This window comes from Miniopterus schreibersii (assembly GCF_964146895.1).
Source record: "Miniopterus schreibersii genome assembly, chromosome: 2".
NCBI classification, from domain to species: domain Eukaryota; kingdom Metazoa; phylum Chordata; class Mammalia; order Chiroptera; family Miniopteridae; genus Miniopterus; species Miniopterus schreibersii.
The window spans coordinates 10,820,025-10,834,912 of NC_138102.1; the positions used below are offsets into that span (position 1 = coordinate 10,820,025).

At 44.7% G+C, this 14,888-nt stretch overlaps 2 protein-coding genes across 2 annotated transcripts in view; both read right to left on the reverse strand.

The window, feature by feature from the left end:
• The window catches only part of PDGFRL (platelet derived growth factor receptor like), a 36,258-nt gene extending 35,001 nt beyond the window's left edge, over nt 1–1,257 (reverse strand). The window contains exon 1 of the mRNA XM_081130166.1: nt 819–1,257. Coding sequence (XP_080986292.1) covers nt 819–873 — 55 coding nt within the window. The 5' untranslated portion in view covers nt 874–1,257. The remainder of the gene's footprint in view (nt 1–818) is intronic.
• Nucleotides 1,258–11,390: 10,133 nt separating this feature from the next.
• Nucleotides 11,391–14,888, reverse strand: part of SLC7A2 (solute carrier family 7 member 2) — a 53,619-nt gene continuing 50,121 nt past the window's right edge. The window contains exons 11-12 of the mRNA XM_081130164.1: nt 14,564–14,672; nt 11,391–13,185 (exon numbers count right to left, since the gene is read on the reverse strand). Coding sequence (XP_080986290.1) covers nt 12,989–13,185; nt 14,564–14,672 — 306 coding nt within the window. The 3' untranslated portion in view covers nt 11,391–12,988. The remainder of the gene's footprint in view (nt 13,186–14,563; nt 14,673–14,888) is intronic.

The window sequence follows — 14,888 nt, forward strand, 5'->3', positions numbered from 1 at the left end:
CGAGCGGAGGGGAGGCAGAGGGGAGGGGAGGCGGCCGCCCCGGGGAGCCCAGGTCCCCCGAGCGGAGGGGAGGCGGGGGCGGAGAGGAGGCGGCCGCCCCGGGGAGCCGAGGACCCCCCGAGCGGAGGGGAGGCAGAGGGGAGGGGAGGCGGCCGCCCCGGGGAGCCCAGGTCCCCCGAGCGGAGGGGAGGCGGGGGCGGAGAGGAGGCGGCCGCCCCGGGGAGCCCAGGTCCCCCCGAGCGGAGGGGAGGCGGGGGTGGAGAGGAGGCGGCCGCCCCGGGGAGCCCAGGTCCCCCCGAGCGGAGGGGAGGCGGAGGGGAGGCGGCCGCCCCGGGGAGCCCAGGTCCCCCCCAGCAGAGGGGAGGCGGAGGGGAGGCGGCCGTCCCGGGGAGCCCAGGTCCCCCCCGAGCGGAGGGGAGGCGGGGGCGGAGAGGAGGCGGCCGCCCCGGGGAGCCCAGGTCCCCCCGAGCGGAGGGGAGGCGGGGGTGGAGAGGAGGCGGCCGCCCCGCGCGCCTCCCCGGCCGACACGTTGACACTGGGCTGGACCAGGCTGGATGCCGACGCTGGCTCCCCGCGCAGGGCTCCCCGGGGGGCTGGGGGGTCCCGGTGGGGACCTAAGGGTCGGGGGGCTGCCAGGGGGGCGAGAGAGGGAGGCAAGGAGACCCTCCTAGGCGGGGCAGGTGCACGCGGCAGGGGGTGGCGCGGCGCCGAGCCCCGGGGGACCCGGAGTTAGAGCCACAGCTGGCTGGACGGCGAGGGTCGGGGGGTCCCGGCTGAAGTCGGGGCGCAACCTGTAACCCCCCCTCTGAGTCACTCACCATCCTCTAGCGCTTCGTGCACGAGCAGAAGACCGAGCAGCAGCCACACCTTCATCTTCGGGGCACAGGGTCGGGGCAAAGGGGCTGGGGCCGCGGGTCCGAGGCGCGGGGCGCGGGGCGGGAGGCGCGGCGGGCGGGCCGGCGCCTGGGACGCCGCAGCTGGAGGAGTCGGGTTCTCGAGGAGGAACACAGTTTTTGGGAAAAAGTTTGGGGATTTTTTTTTTTTTTAAATTCTGTGCAGTGTGACCTCTCCTGCCCCCTGGCGGAGCGGCGAAGCGCTGCGCCTTTGCCGGGGGAGGCGAAGGGCTGGGGGGTCCGCGGCAGCAGGCGCCCCGCAGCTTCCCCGCTTCAGGAAGCCCGCGTAACTGCGGTACGGACGGGGTCACGTTAGCCGTAAGCGCGCAGGCGGCTCCCGACCGGCTGGCTCAGGCGGAGCCTCGCTGCCCTGTGGAAGCGCCGCCTGAATAGTTCATTCCCGGGCGGTCCCACCTGTGCCCACGAACAATCCCGGTACGCTCGGTTTTTCTTGCGACTGCGAAAGAGAACAGATCCACGGACCAGCATCAGCGCTGCCCTGCCCCCAGCACACACGCACACACACACGTGCGCACACACACGTGCACACACACGTGCACACACACGTGCACACACATACGCGCGCACACACACACACACACACACTTTCCTTCCCTCCCAGTCGAGATCAGCGCTCTGGGCGTCTTCTAAATGAAGCATCTATTTTCTGCCAGGAGGCTCCTCAGTTCTAGCAAATTCTCTCCCCCCCCTCTTCTGTGATCAAGATGGAAAGAAAAAAACATTGCAAACCAAAATATAATTAAATGATAAATTGTTGCGAATACATGCTACGAATACTGGAGAAGTTCAGAGCGATGAGTGCAGGTTGGAGGAGTGACTGGAAACCAGAGGGGTAGGGCTTGAATTTGGGGGGCGGGGGGTGGAGGAGCGCATCCTCTCACCCTCTTAGCTGTGTGGGCAAGGTCAGGATAGCATGGGCTCGGGCACAAGGCAAGAACTGGCCCAGCAGCGTTCACTGGCCAGATTGGAAGAGAAGATTCACGTGGGAGTAAAGTGGGAAACGAGATTGAATAGATAGTTTGGGGCTGTGCTGAGGCAGGGGCGTTAGGCATCCCCAGGTCTCTCTGCAGGGAGCCTAGGGTCTGAGCTCGCAGGCTCACAAGGTCAAAGCAGCTTGCAGGTGTGGGCAACCCAGTGCTTCCCTCAGGTAGGTGCAGGGCCTCCTTCCAGCCGGTTCACTTAAACATTACAGCTAAAAGCAAGCACGATTCGAAATAACAGGAAGGGGACTTCTCCCTCCACACCCAAGGGAAAAGTGCTGCAGTTTATAACAAACTAGTGCTTAGCAGCCACCTCGTGCAGGAGGGACCAAGAATTCTATCTTCCATCATCCACTCACTATTTCCAGGTTTGCAGTGGAGAGAACAGTTGCCTGGGAGTATGGAAGTCCGAGGCTCAGGCCCTGCACCTGCCACTAGCTCTCAACAACTCCCACAACTCACTTGAGCTCCCTGCATGTTTACTGTGTGTTCATTATTATGAGTGTAAAGGTTAAGACATCATTGCTACTTTTGAGACATGGACACTCGTCTGGAGACAAGCATTTAAACTACTGGAATGTGATCTGCCACATTCTGGGGAGCATTCTGAGCAAAGAACTCCAGGAACACACGCAGGCTGCTCCCCGCTGAGATCCCTTCTCATTCTCACCCCATGAAGTTGACAGTTGTCACTCTGTGCTGGAGCCCGGGTTCATCAGGCCTCACAGTGGCCCGGTCCTGCCTGGCCAGCCTGCTGACTGCACATCAAGCCTGTCCCTCTTTGCCATCACCCCTGGCCTCACTGCCCAGGCTCCGGCTGTTGTCTTCCCTGATTGAGATGTGGCCACAGCCCCCAATTGGTCTCCCTGCCCCTTCTTCTTGTGCCCCAAACCACTCTTTCTCCAGCAATTAGACCTGCCTTCAAATGAAACTTTAAAACATCTAACCCATTATCAACCCTTCAGAGGCTCTCTAGCAAAGCTGGCTGCAGAGTTCACGGCCCCTGGGGGGAGGTGGTGGTCTCAGTTATACTCTTTCCATTCCTATTCCTTTTTTACTATTGTGGATGGGCACCTTACCATGTTTTTATTAGCCATTTCTATTTGCCTATTTTTGAAAATTCAGTTCTTTTTATTTTTGTCTTAGAATAGAAGAATTTTAACATATTCTGGCTGGTAAGCTCTTGGGTATTATACATATTGCAGACATTTTCTTCCATTTCTTTGCCCCTGTTATAGTTTTGCTAACAGTGCTTTCCTTCAAGCAGTTGTAACAAATGCTTAAGCAATTACATTTCTCAGTAAACTTCCTTCGTGGCTTCTGGGTTTTATATCTCCTTAGGTAGGCCTTCTCTGCCTCAAATTATAAAACTATTTTATATTTTCATCTAAAACTTTCATAATGTTGTTGTCCATGTTTAGTCTTTAAATACATCTCTCCATATAAATCTTTTGGTATCACAAGTTAGAAATCTAGTTTTATTGTCCAGTTGGTCGGTCAATATCACACTACCATTTGTTAAGGGATTGGTTCTTTTTCCATCTGTTGAGTTGACTTTTAGTGTGTGCTAAGTCACACGCGTACCTGGGTCTGTTTCTGATCTATTGTATTCTGTCTCTCTCTCTGTCCCTATAGAAACACCACACTGCGTTGGTTGGTATTGGGTTAGGGTGTGTTTTGTTATTTGTCTGGGCAAGGGTGCCCGCTATCATTCTGTCAGTTATCACTGTACATTTTCATACCAGACGGAGTCTGGAATCGGCTTGGCCATCTCCACAAAAACCTCACCGTGTTTGATTATGATTGCATTGAACTTATGTTCTGCAGCAGAATGGACGCGTTGACAATATTGAGTCTTCCCATCCAGGAATGTTATGATGTTATATATCTTGGCATTTATTCAAGTGTACTTTTATGCTCCCATTATCTTTTATAATTGGCCGATGCTGATATTAGGACAACAATTTTGGAGTTCTGCATTCCCAAGCCTCTTTCATATCAAATACACTTTAGCGAAATTTGGACTGCCTAGATGTGGATGTGTGCATGCCTACATATGTACATGTGTGTACAGTTATATAGTTAAACACATATATAGTTATTTTCCCACGGTTATATATTTCTCCATGTGAGCCTTGCTTGTTACTTGTAAGGCTTGTTTCTCCTCTTCTTTATTTTTGCTTTGCTCTTATGAATGAAAATTGTCCCCATTACACTACGAAACTGGGTAAGTGGCATATAGAAAATAATTTTGGAATTTTACTTCCCAAGCCTCTTCTATATCACGTATGCTTTAGCTAAATTTAGGTACCCAAACTATCCTAGGTCTGTGCTATGGGTTGAATTGTGCCCTACACCCCCCCCAAAAAAAAATTTAAAAACAATGTCCTAGCCTCTAGTACTTCAGAATGTGACCACATTTGGAGCCTAGGGTCTTTAAAGAGGTGATTAAGTTAAAATGAGGTTCTTAGACTGGGCCCTGATCCAATCTGACCAGTATCCTTGTAAGTAAGAAGGGGGAACTTGGACACAGGTGCAGGCACCGAGGGGAGCTCGTGTGAAAATTCAGGGAGAAGCTGACCATCTTCATGCCAAGGAGAGAGGCCTTGAGAGGCACCAGCCCTGTTGGCATCTTAATCTCTGACTTCCAGTTTCCGGGGCTGTGAGAATACATTTCTGTCCTTTAGGCCACGCAGCCTGTGGCCCATCGGTATGGGAGCCCAGGGAACGATTACAGCCTGTTAGGATGGGAGCAAGGGTTACCAGAAACACAGGGGCTTTCCAAGGCAGGGAACTGCCTAATCACTGGCTTCTTATGCTTGAATGAGAAAACGTCAAGATGACTCTGAATCTGAAAAATAAAACTGCCAAAGTTGTATTTTTTATAGGTTCTGTTTCACCGTAAAAACCCATCTGCTTTGTCTCTAGGGTGAGAAAGAATTTTATTATTAGAGTCTCTGTTTATGTGGATCTTTTCCATTCTTTCTCCAAAAATTGCTAAAATATTGGCCAATTAAAACAAACATTGTCTTACAGGTCGAAGTCAAATACAACTCAAAACCTGAAGTCCTAAGGCATGATTAATTTTGGTATGTTTGTAATTAAAATTTTAATTAATTTTCATTTTAAAACCAAACTTAATCTATTTAATAAATTTTATTGGTAAATACAATTACATAGGTTTCAAGTGTACAATTCTATGCTACCTCATCTGTGTATTGCATTGTTTACCACCCAAAATCAAATCTTTTATCACTATATATTTGGCCCCTTGGCCCTTTACAACCCCCCCCCCCCAACCACCATGCAGTTGTCCGTCTAGTTTTTAGCTGATGTCTTGGGTTTTAGATAAACGACCATGTTCCCTACAAAACCCACGCCTTCCTTCCCTGTTAGCTGCTGCCCGCCTGCTCCCTCCACCTCACCCTTACATTAATTAGCATCGGTGATTGTCACCCTTTCACCGAGACCTCAGGGGGCCCGAGTGGCTCAGGGGTGGCACTATCAGGGGTCCAAGCCTCCCTGAGTCAGCGGGAGGGAGGAGGCCGAGAGCAGAAAGGGCCTTTGAAAGACCGCGTCCGGGGACCACTGTCACACTCGGGGGCGCGGGCCGGGGCGGGGCAGGTGCGCCTGCGGGCGTGGGCCCGTGGACAGCCATCTCCTTCCCGTCCCTTCGAGCACAGGTCTATGCACCGAGAGGCTGACGGGTGAGAGGCCCCACCCGGTCACCAAGGTCGAGAGTGAAATGTCGGTGCTCCCATCATGACTTCCCTGTTTGTGAATTATTTTATATGCAGCATTTTCACAGTTTCATTATACATTTTAATTAGTGGTAGTAAAATGGTAGTGAAAACTACTCTGCCTTGAAAAATCTTCCTACTCCTCTGTTCCCTATACCTTCCCCCCCCTTCAAAGTGGTAAATAACATCAGGAATTTGTTAGGTAAACAAGCCCCCCCCCAAAAAGAAAAAAATTAGCCTATATTTTAGGCATCCCCTCCCTACTCCCCAAATAAACGTTTCTAAACTCTCTTAACTATAGAAACACAACCAATATTTTTTAATGTCTCAAGGTTTTAGTAGGAGCTAACTTTAGTTATTTTATTTTTAATTTAATTTTTTCCATCACCATTTATCCCCTCTCTGCCCTCCTCCACCTCCTCCCCATCACCACACTGTTGTCCAGGTCCATGAGTTTTGTCTCTTTTTTTTTTCTTTTTTTGCTCAATCCCTCCACCCGCCCCAACACCCACCTTCCACCAGAGCTGTCTGTCTGCTCTCTATCTATGACTCTGTCTCTATTTTGCTTGGTAATTCAGTTCGTTAATTAAATTCCACATATGGTGAAATCATATGGTACTAAGTGAAATAAGCCAGAGAAAGACAAGTAACTTTAGTTGTTTTAAATATTCTCATTTTAACAGAAACACTAGACATTTTTGATGCTCCCAGAGCCACTCATGAAGGGACACCACAGTGTAAGGTAAGGACCTCAAAAACAGGTGGGGCAAAAGAAATTACTTGCCTAGCTCCAGGACATAGCACACTGTAAAGCTGTATTACCAGCCCATTAATTACAAGAGCCTCTGGATGGCTCAGCTCTGGGTAAAATGTAAATGACTTAAAACCTCCAACCTCTCCTTCTTTTGCTTTTTTCTTTCTTAATGGTTTCCCTCTTTGTTACTTAAAATATCTGTGCCTATTTGCTTTCTCTGCTTATTTCCTTTTTAAATGTTCACTTTTTGAAATGCATCTTCTATTGGTCATTTACAACTTACTGCCAATATAAATCAATGTTTCAGTTCCAAGAACATTGGACTTTAGGTCTGATTTCTGCCCTTGGCCTTTGCATGAAGACATATCAGGCATCACTGAGCAGGTTGGGGAAGATAAGGGTGACCTGGGGGAGACTCAGCCATTGGGAAGCCCGGGGAATGAATCATGACAGGGGCTGGAGTACTTGGGGATTAAGGGACCCAGAGCCCAGGAATGAGATTGTTCCCTACTGTGGAGATATGAGCCCACCCTGAGTGCTTGTCTTGTGTTTTCCTCTTCATGTTGACTGACCCAGTCCTAGCAGAGAGTTACAGGATTCTTTACTCAGGATTTGTAACATCTGAAATCTCTGGTACTTAAACATATTTGAGAGTTGGCTACGAGTTTGGTACTAGAAAGTTTCAAGTAACTAACTCAGCATTGAGCTGTGTTTATTTCTAGATAGTTTCCCCATACTTTTGGCCCGACTTTGAGATAATGGGTGAGTTTTGTTCGTCCAGGGGTTCCTGGCGGACCCACAGCCCAGACACAGCTCCTGGGACATCACTTTTTTCACATGATCCCATGGTACCAGAGCAGAGGTGGGACAAAACCTAGTAACAATCCTAATCAAGCCAACAATTAGATGAGGGAAGTTGTAGCTTCTACTTGGCAAATACTTTGCTCTTTTAGCTTGGTTTTCAACGCTGGCTTAATTGATATTAAAGTTTTTAAATTCAATGTGGTGTTCCCTCCAATTTACTAGAATCAATAGGAATTCAGTATAGACACAAAGACATTTCTAAAGTAAGCTAATTTAAGAGATTTGCAATGTTAAATAGCTTGAGCCACGTCAGAAAGCCCTTTGACTCCTCCCAGAGGGCAAAGAGGGTTGAAGTTGGTAAATATTTATTCACTCTACTGTAAAAGATTGCTTACACAGAACTGATCACCAATTATTAAAGGCTATGGTTTAGTCGGGAAACATTGAGGAGCTTCTCACAGACAAAAGCAGTGTCATAGAGATTGGTCCATAAAATGACAGTTGAGGTAGATCTCAGATGTGTGGTCCTGGGGTGCTTCAGAAGCAACTGATCTTCTCTTGGAATGTGCCATGAGGACTGAGGATATGTGAAGACACCTCTTTTATCTTATAGGACTTGGTTATTCATACGGTAGGCCCTAGGCTTCCAGCTGAGTATTCTTAACAATATAATTATTTCAATTTAGGTTGTATCGTATTTCTGAGCTTGAAAGTTTCCCAGATTAAAAAAGCATTTTAAATACATACGTGTGAAATGTAGATACACATGCATACAAGTTGTATTAAAATTTATTTAAAAAATACATGGTCACATTAGAAAGCCTATTTTACAGTGGTAAAGCAGCAACAGTTTTCATTTATTACAAATTCTAAAAAATAATCCAACTTTATATGTAAAAAGGAACACTGATTATCATTAACAACACTTAAATTTAAAATTACCTACTAAACAAAAAATCTTTACATTCGCACAAGTCCAATGTATCTGTTGGTTTTTATACACATAGAATTTCTTTAGGGTTTTGGGCCCTACCTACAGTTTCTGTTGATTACAATGATAACACAGTAAAGCAATGAAACAACTGGGCACCCCTAGCGGACACCGAAGACGAAGAGCCTGTCAACCAGGCTATTGACAGTCCAAGGCTCTTTATCAGCCAAACCTTGGCCCGTGCAGTTCCCACTCCGAGGCTGTCAGGGGCATTGCAGGGACCGCAGTAAGCTGGGCCCTGTGGTGCCAGTTCCAGGAAGCAGCCATCCCTTCCCTGAGACACGCAGGTTCCTCTGTCCTGATCATTTCCCTTGATGTACTCTTGGGGCATTTGGAACTGATATGAAGGACCCCAAACTACCTTACTTTCGTGTGAAGTCTTTTACTTCAGATCCTCTCCTGACATCCCAAGACCCCACCCAAAAGAGGTAGCTACAGATGCTCCCCCTTTGCAGGCGGCCTGTTCCTGGAACCAGCTCAGGGTCCTGGTTTATGATCCCCATGGGGCCCCAGCGGTCAGGGACGGCTCTTGAAGGCCAGAGATTGTGGCAGGGGCTTCAGCCATAGTGAATAAAAGCTATACTTGCCAACTGGGTTGAGCCATAACAAAATGCATTTGAAATCAGTAAGACTAGACCATGTACAAATAATAATGAATGTTACAAAAACCAATAACCGAACCGGCAGCCACAACAGTAACAGAGAAGGCCTCTCAAAACCCAGAACACAGAAAGCCATTTAAAAATATTTAAACATAATTATACAAGGAGGGAAAAACAACACAGCTAAACAACAAGGCCAAGCAACCTTACTCCCAAGCCTGCATTAAAAAATGGCCCGTGCTGGCGTTACACCTACGTGAATTTGGTACTTTTTCCCTTGATGTTTTAGGATATGTTAGAGAACGTAAGTAGAAAATGTACAGAGAAGGCACTATTTTATTTTGGTGCTAGTAAAAGAAAACAGTTAATTCCACACACACACCCGGGCCCCAAATTCACTCTAATCATGTGAATTTTAATATTCCATCATGCACCATCCAATCCTTTAAGATTTTGTGGAAATTGTGCTTTTGGTGTTAACCTGAAGCCCAGCAGGAGAAATCAGGCCAAGAACATCGTGAGCAACATCACAGGGAAGGGAGGGTTGGGACCGGGCACGACTCTGTGTCGTGGTTTGTAGTCGCAGAATGTGCCCCGTGGAAGAGGAAAGGAGATGAGGCTGACCCGCTCCCCGTGGTGTGACCAGCCCTGGAGGGCGGCCCCTCTTCCCTGTTCCCCTCACAAGCATTCAAATCAGCTTAGAAAATAATTGGGTAAATACAGATTTGAACTGCAAATATTAGAGCAACTACCTGCAAATTCCTAGGACTCCAAAAATATTTTGCCTAATATTTAAAAATTGTAAAGTTTTTTAAAAAAATGTTATTCAGAAAAATTAAGAGGCTCTTGTCTTTTAAAGGAAAATCATTTCGAAATGGGTATTTTCCTTCCACGATGGTTGGAATAGTAAAGTTTTAGATACATCAACATTAGTTTTGCTTTAATGAATATATCTCAAATGATGTTTTGGTCTTAGTTTTCCTGATGTTTATCTCTGGGGAAAATGTGATAATGTAATAATCTGTATTTCAGTATATAGCAAAAGCTCTAAGATAAGTTTTCTTATAAATAATTTTTACATTTGAATTTGCATAGCTACCTTGTTAAATGTAGGGTGGGATGATCTAAATACGGTTATTCGCAAACCATCTTCTCTTTTAAAAGAGTATAAAATAAAGGTTGCTATTGACGTTTCTCACTGAAAATATTAAGAGGATATATTTCCTAGCACACAAAAAAAGGAAATGTAATTTAAGCTGTTTTTATGCAATCACAATTAAGAGAATGTCTATATGTATTTTTTAGTTTCTGGAGAGAATTTTATGAAAGCCTGATTAATTACTAGTCAAATCTATAAAAAACACTTTGGTAATCCTCGGGAAGTAAAAACAACATTTCATTCCAAAGATTGTGAATTCAAGTGCGGGAACAGGGAAGTGGTCTGGAGCTGGTAGTACTGGCTTTTCCTAGACACACCAGGACGAAGGTTAGAAAAGGTGCCACAGAGACAAGTAAACAGAAACACCCTAATGTCCCCACCCCACTCCATTTCAGATTAGAAAGCACCTGGTACAATGTACTAGAGTTTAGTGATTTCACCTTAGAAACATTATAAATATAGTTTTCTTAAAGGACCTATCTATAGAAAATATCATACATATAAAATCACTGTGTATTTCAAAATACTTTAAAACCTAAAAATTTTATATAAGCATACCTATCAATACAAAACATTCTATTTTCTCTACATCGGTTGGATTTTTTAAATCCACACAATGGTATTATATTTCCAAAGCCCATCATAAACCCAACTGACTTTGAAATACACAGACATACACATACATATATATATAATATATACACACTCACACATACATACGGACACACATTTGAGCCTTCAAAGGAAAACAAGCACAGTCACCGACAAAGCATCTTTTCATAGATATTTGTGTTTGCAAGGTATTTCAATGTGGAAAAGTAACGTTTAACTAAATTCTGCTGCTAAATGAACATGGTGGGCATAACAGTTGTAGCTGCCTATCACATTCTAAACAAATTTCTTGATTTCGTTACACTGAAAGAGTTAAATATATTCATATAAGAAATCCACACGTTCCCTGTGTGAAGGGCCTGTTCTAGACTGATCATGGAATAAAAGGGGCTCTTGGGTTACAGCTACGACAGCAAAGATCTAAGAGCATGCTACGGTCCTCACATGTCTCCTTCACCCCCTGCCTGCCTGCCTCTTCCTCTCCAGGGCAACATGCAGCTGGGAAGAGAATTCTGGGCCTTGGATTTTACAGGGTAGACCTGGGAATTGTGGAATGTCAGTACTGAGTTCTGTCAGGGATGCTAGGATTCTAGCAGCCCCAAACCCAGGCTTCCTGTTTGTCTGCTTTTTAATCACAATAAAGTCTTGGTTAGGCAATTCAATCGCAGATTGCTTTTTAATGGCATCAATACAATAACTGATCTCTTGGAAGGGCTGTCAGAAATGCTTTCCTTGTTTCTGGACTAGGCTGGCCAACTGGTGTGCTTGGTAATGCTTGTCCTGGGAAAAACCACATGTATATAAATATGTATCGAGCTTCTAGCTTCATTGAGTGAACCATTTAATGATTTGTAAGAACAATAATCCATGAGAAGCAAATCCCACTGCAAATAGTCCACTATTAGAGAACCCTATAAAGTAAAATGTAGCATCTTACATATAAAAACAAATTATTTACTCATATAGAGATTACTTTGGTTCTATAGCTTTAATTTGGTTAATTTTTAACTAAAAGTTTTAAATAATCATTATTTAACCAAGATATTTTATTTCCCAACCACTGGCAGGCTATTACGGAATACTGGAGCTTGTATGCATAGCTTTAGTGCAACCATTTAAAATGAAATGAAATTGCAAGTGCCACACTATTATGGGATGGAGAATGAAGACACCCCTAAATGTTTCCAAAAGAAACAGCCAAATTAGTTCTAAACCCCTCAAATGGAGCCAAATGCCCTTTAGTATCCAAATAGGCACTTCAAAATCAGGACAGGGAAGTCGTCCCTCCTTGAATCCCTTCATTTTTCCCTCTTTTGCAGGTAGTAAAGATAGAACTTGCTACTGTAGCCCCTGACATCTAGGACATGACAAAATCATAACAAAACACAGGAGTGAATTTGTCTGACAGGGTTAAAACACCTGACCTGTGATGAGTTATTAAGTGATGGAAAAAGTATGAATCATTCCATAGCTGTGTGGTCTGGGAGACTCGATTGGCTTATTTTAAGTGACTTTTAAAACAAGGATGCTTGGTATCTACTTATCCAAGCGTATGTCTAACTCTGATTTTCAAACAGTCTCATCATTGTTACTTACACCAGCTTTCTGACCATGGGGACCACCTTCCAGCATAAAGGGTCTCAAGCAGATCACATTACGTGTACCTGCCTCAAGTCCCTGATTGGGCCAAGGGGGGCTTACCACTCTTACTGGGTGAAAGTCTCATAGTTAAGGACCACTGCTCTCAAAGAAGACCGCAGGTCTAAGGGTGCCATCTGGCGATGCAGAATGTCACTCCTGCCCCGTGTAGCATGGCAGGTGCAAATGCTCCTATTGGCTGAAGCTCTAGCGAACTGTCATACCCGGCAGAAGAAACCTCTGTACTAAACCCACTGCTGGCATTTGTAAGTTACAGAAAAGGCTCATTCTTACCCCTCCTCTTGTTCCTGACCAATGACAGACACCCAGATGAGCAACTGCGTCTGCAGCATGTTCTAAGTTGACATTATTGAAGTCTAACACGGAAAAGCAACAGTCATTTCCCTAACAATACCAAGCACATACAAAACGCTCTTGGATTCAGTGATTACCTCCATTTCAGGATGTGCAGCATGTGACACCAATTCATGACAAGCACGGGAAAAATGTAATGCAATAAGAGTACAACACCAACAACTTTTACCATTGGTATTCCCCAACATATACAGACACACACAAATGCACACTATTTGGGAGACAGCACTAGGAGAGAGCTCAGGCCTCCCCAGGTATAATTCACCGCCCGAGGAGGTGCTGTCCAGGTGAGTATAAATTAGGGTGAACTATGTCTGCAGCAAACCCATGACAAGCTAGCACGATGCTGACATCCGTCAGGGTTCACCCAGTGTAGGACACACACGTTAAAACTGTGACCGGCTTTGCTCCTGCAAGCACTAGCATTCGCTCGTCTTTTCATGGAGTATCAAAGGTAAGCTGAGGTTCCGCTGGTGAAGGTCATGCGCTTGAATGGCAGATTTTTCTTCTGCTGCCGAGTTAATGTTGTCTGAATACGAATCCCCATCATCGTCTTCACCCCTGGAATTTCCCTCCAGGCTGTGTCTGATGCCATATGCGAAGTAAATCAGGAACCCTTGCAGAGAGCAAAACATTGAGGTTTTAGGTGTGTCAGAAAATGACTGCTAGAACATGGAAGATTTAATACAACATTAATAGGCCTTTTGCCTTCTCTTGTGTGTCACCAGGAGAGGCCCAATTGCTGTGTCCAAAGCAACTGTTTGTTAACAGCCATGCTGTTAGAAGGAAAAGTTTTAAGTATCTTCACAAAATAGTTTGGACATTTTGCTGGGTTTTAGTTATTTTTTTTAAAGATTGAGAGTTCTGGGTTGATGTAAAATATTTTATAATTTTCCACTTTAAAAATTATGGGAAGTAGACTACCAATTAGCATCTTGGCATGTCCAATTATTAGGGATGATTCTATTTCCTCTCCTGTCCTCCGAGGTCTGAAGATCCATCCCTTCCTGTCCTCAAATAAAGGTACCACCATCACCATTTAAAAGAAACGGAGGCACAAAACCAGGGAGGTTCCAGCTAATCAGTGGCAGAACTGGATTCAAATACAGGGAATCAGACTCTGTAATTCCTGCTTTTATCCAAGATCAAGTTCATTAGTGTGGATGTGGGGGGATGGGCAAAACTGACTGAGGTTCATTCTCCCATCAACTCAAGTGGGTTGGTGACTTGAAATTGAAAATAAGTTAATTTATTGCCAAAGCAAACACTTATAGACATCCATAAAAGGGAATCACATTCATTTTTATTCACTGAGCCAATGGGAGGACTGTGAAAAAGCATAATCCCAAATTTCTCAGGCCACCAAAACTAACGCAGATTTAACTCTTATTTCTCACTATTTCAGCTCACATTTTGAAGGCTGTTGGTACTCAGTGCTTGAGTTACAAAAAACTTAAACTCTTAATTTCTAACTCAATTTTCACATAGGAAATTGAAGAAATCAAAATGAAAAACAAAATGGTATAGATATAAATAAGCTTACTCATGTTATTTAATGTTTAATCCCCTCCACGGCTCTAATAATAAGACATTCTGATATTAGAAAAGATATTTTTTTTTTTTTTTTTTTTGCTATTAGCTCATTCAAAATGTCTCCAAAAATCCATGGGCCCACTCTGGAATCAGAGTTTTGGGCTGCCATTTGTAAGTTAGATCCTTTGACATTTTGGGGCTTCATTTTTCTCACCTTTCAAGTTGGAGGAAATAGAGCCTATGGGTTCTACAGGGTTACTGGGAGACTTGAATTTTAAAAAGGCATCTGAAAACATGTGGAAAAGGAAGCACTCAGATGTTCTCAAAATTGGGGAAGGAGTAAACTGGAAAAAAAATCTTTATTTCCAGGAAAGGGGAAGGGATATATTTCTTTAGTCACAGTGCATGAAATCAGAAAGAGAGAGCCAAAGTTGAGAAAGCCAAAATATTAAAAGACCTACCAAGTGCCATCCAGATGCTAAATCTGATCCAAGTCTCCGCACTCAACTGGACCATCAAGTAAATGTTCACCAGGATGCTAAACGCTGGCAGAAATGGTAAGAATGGAACCTAAGGGGGGAAATATCTTCTTAAATATACTCAGATTTTTAAAGCCCATTTCCCAAATTATTTCGACATGGTGGTGACCAATTTGGCATAGTATACACTTTCATTCTGTGTCAGGAAGTTTAGAGTCTTACAAAAAGGACAACCTGAATAAAAACCACTCTTCTAAAGAACACTAAAGGGAGCATCATGTTTTACATTATTTACTCCGGCCCAAAG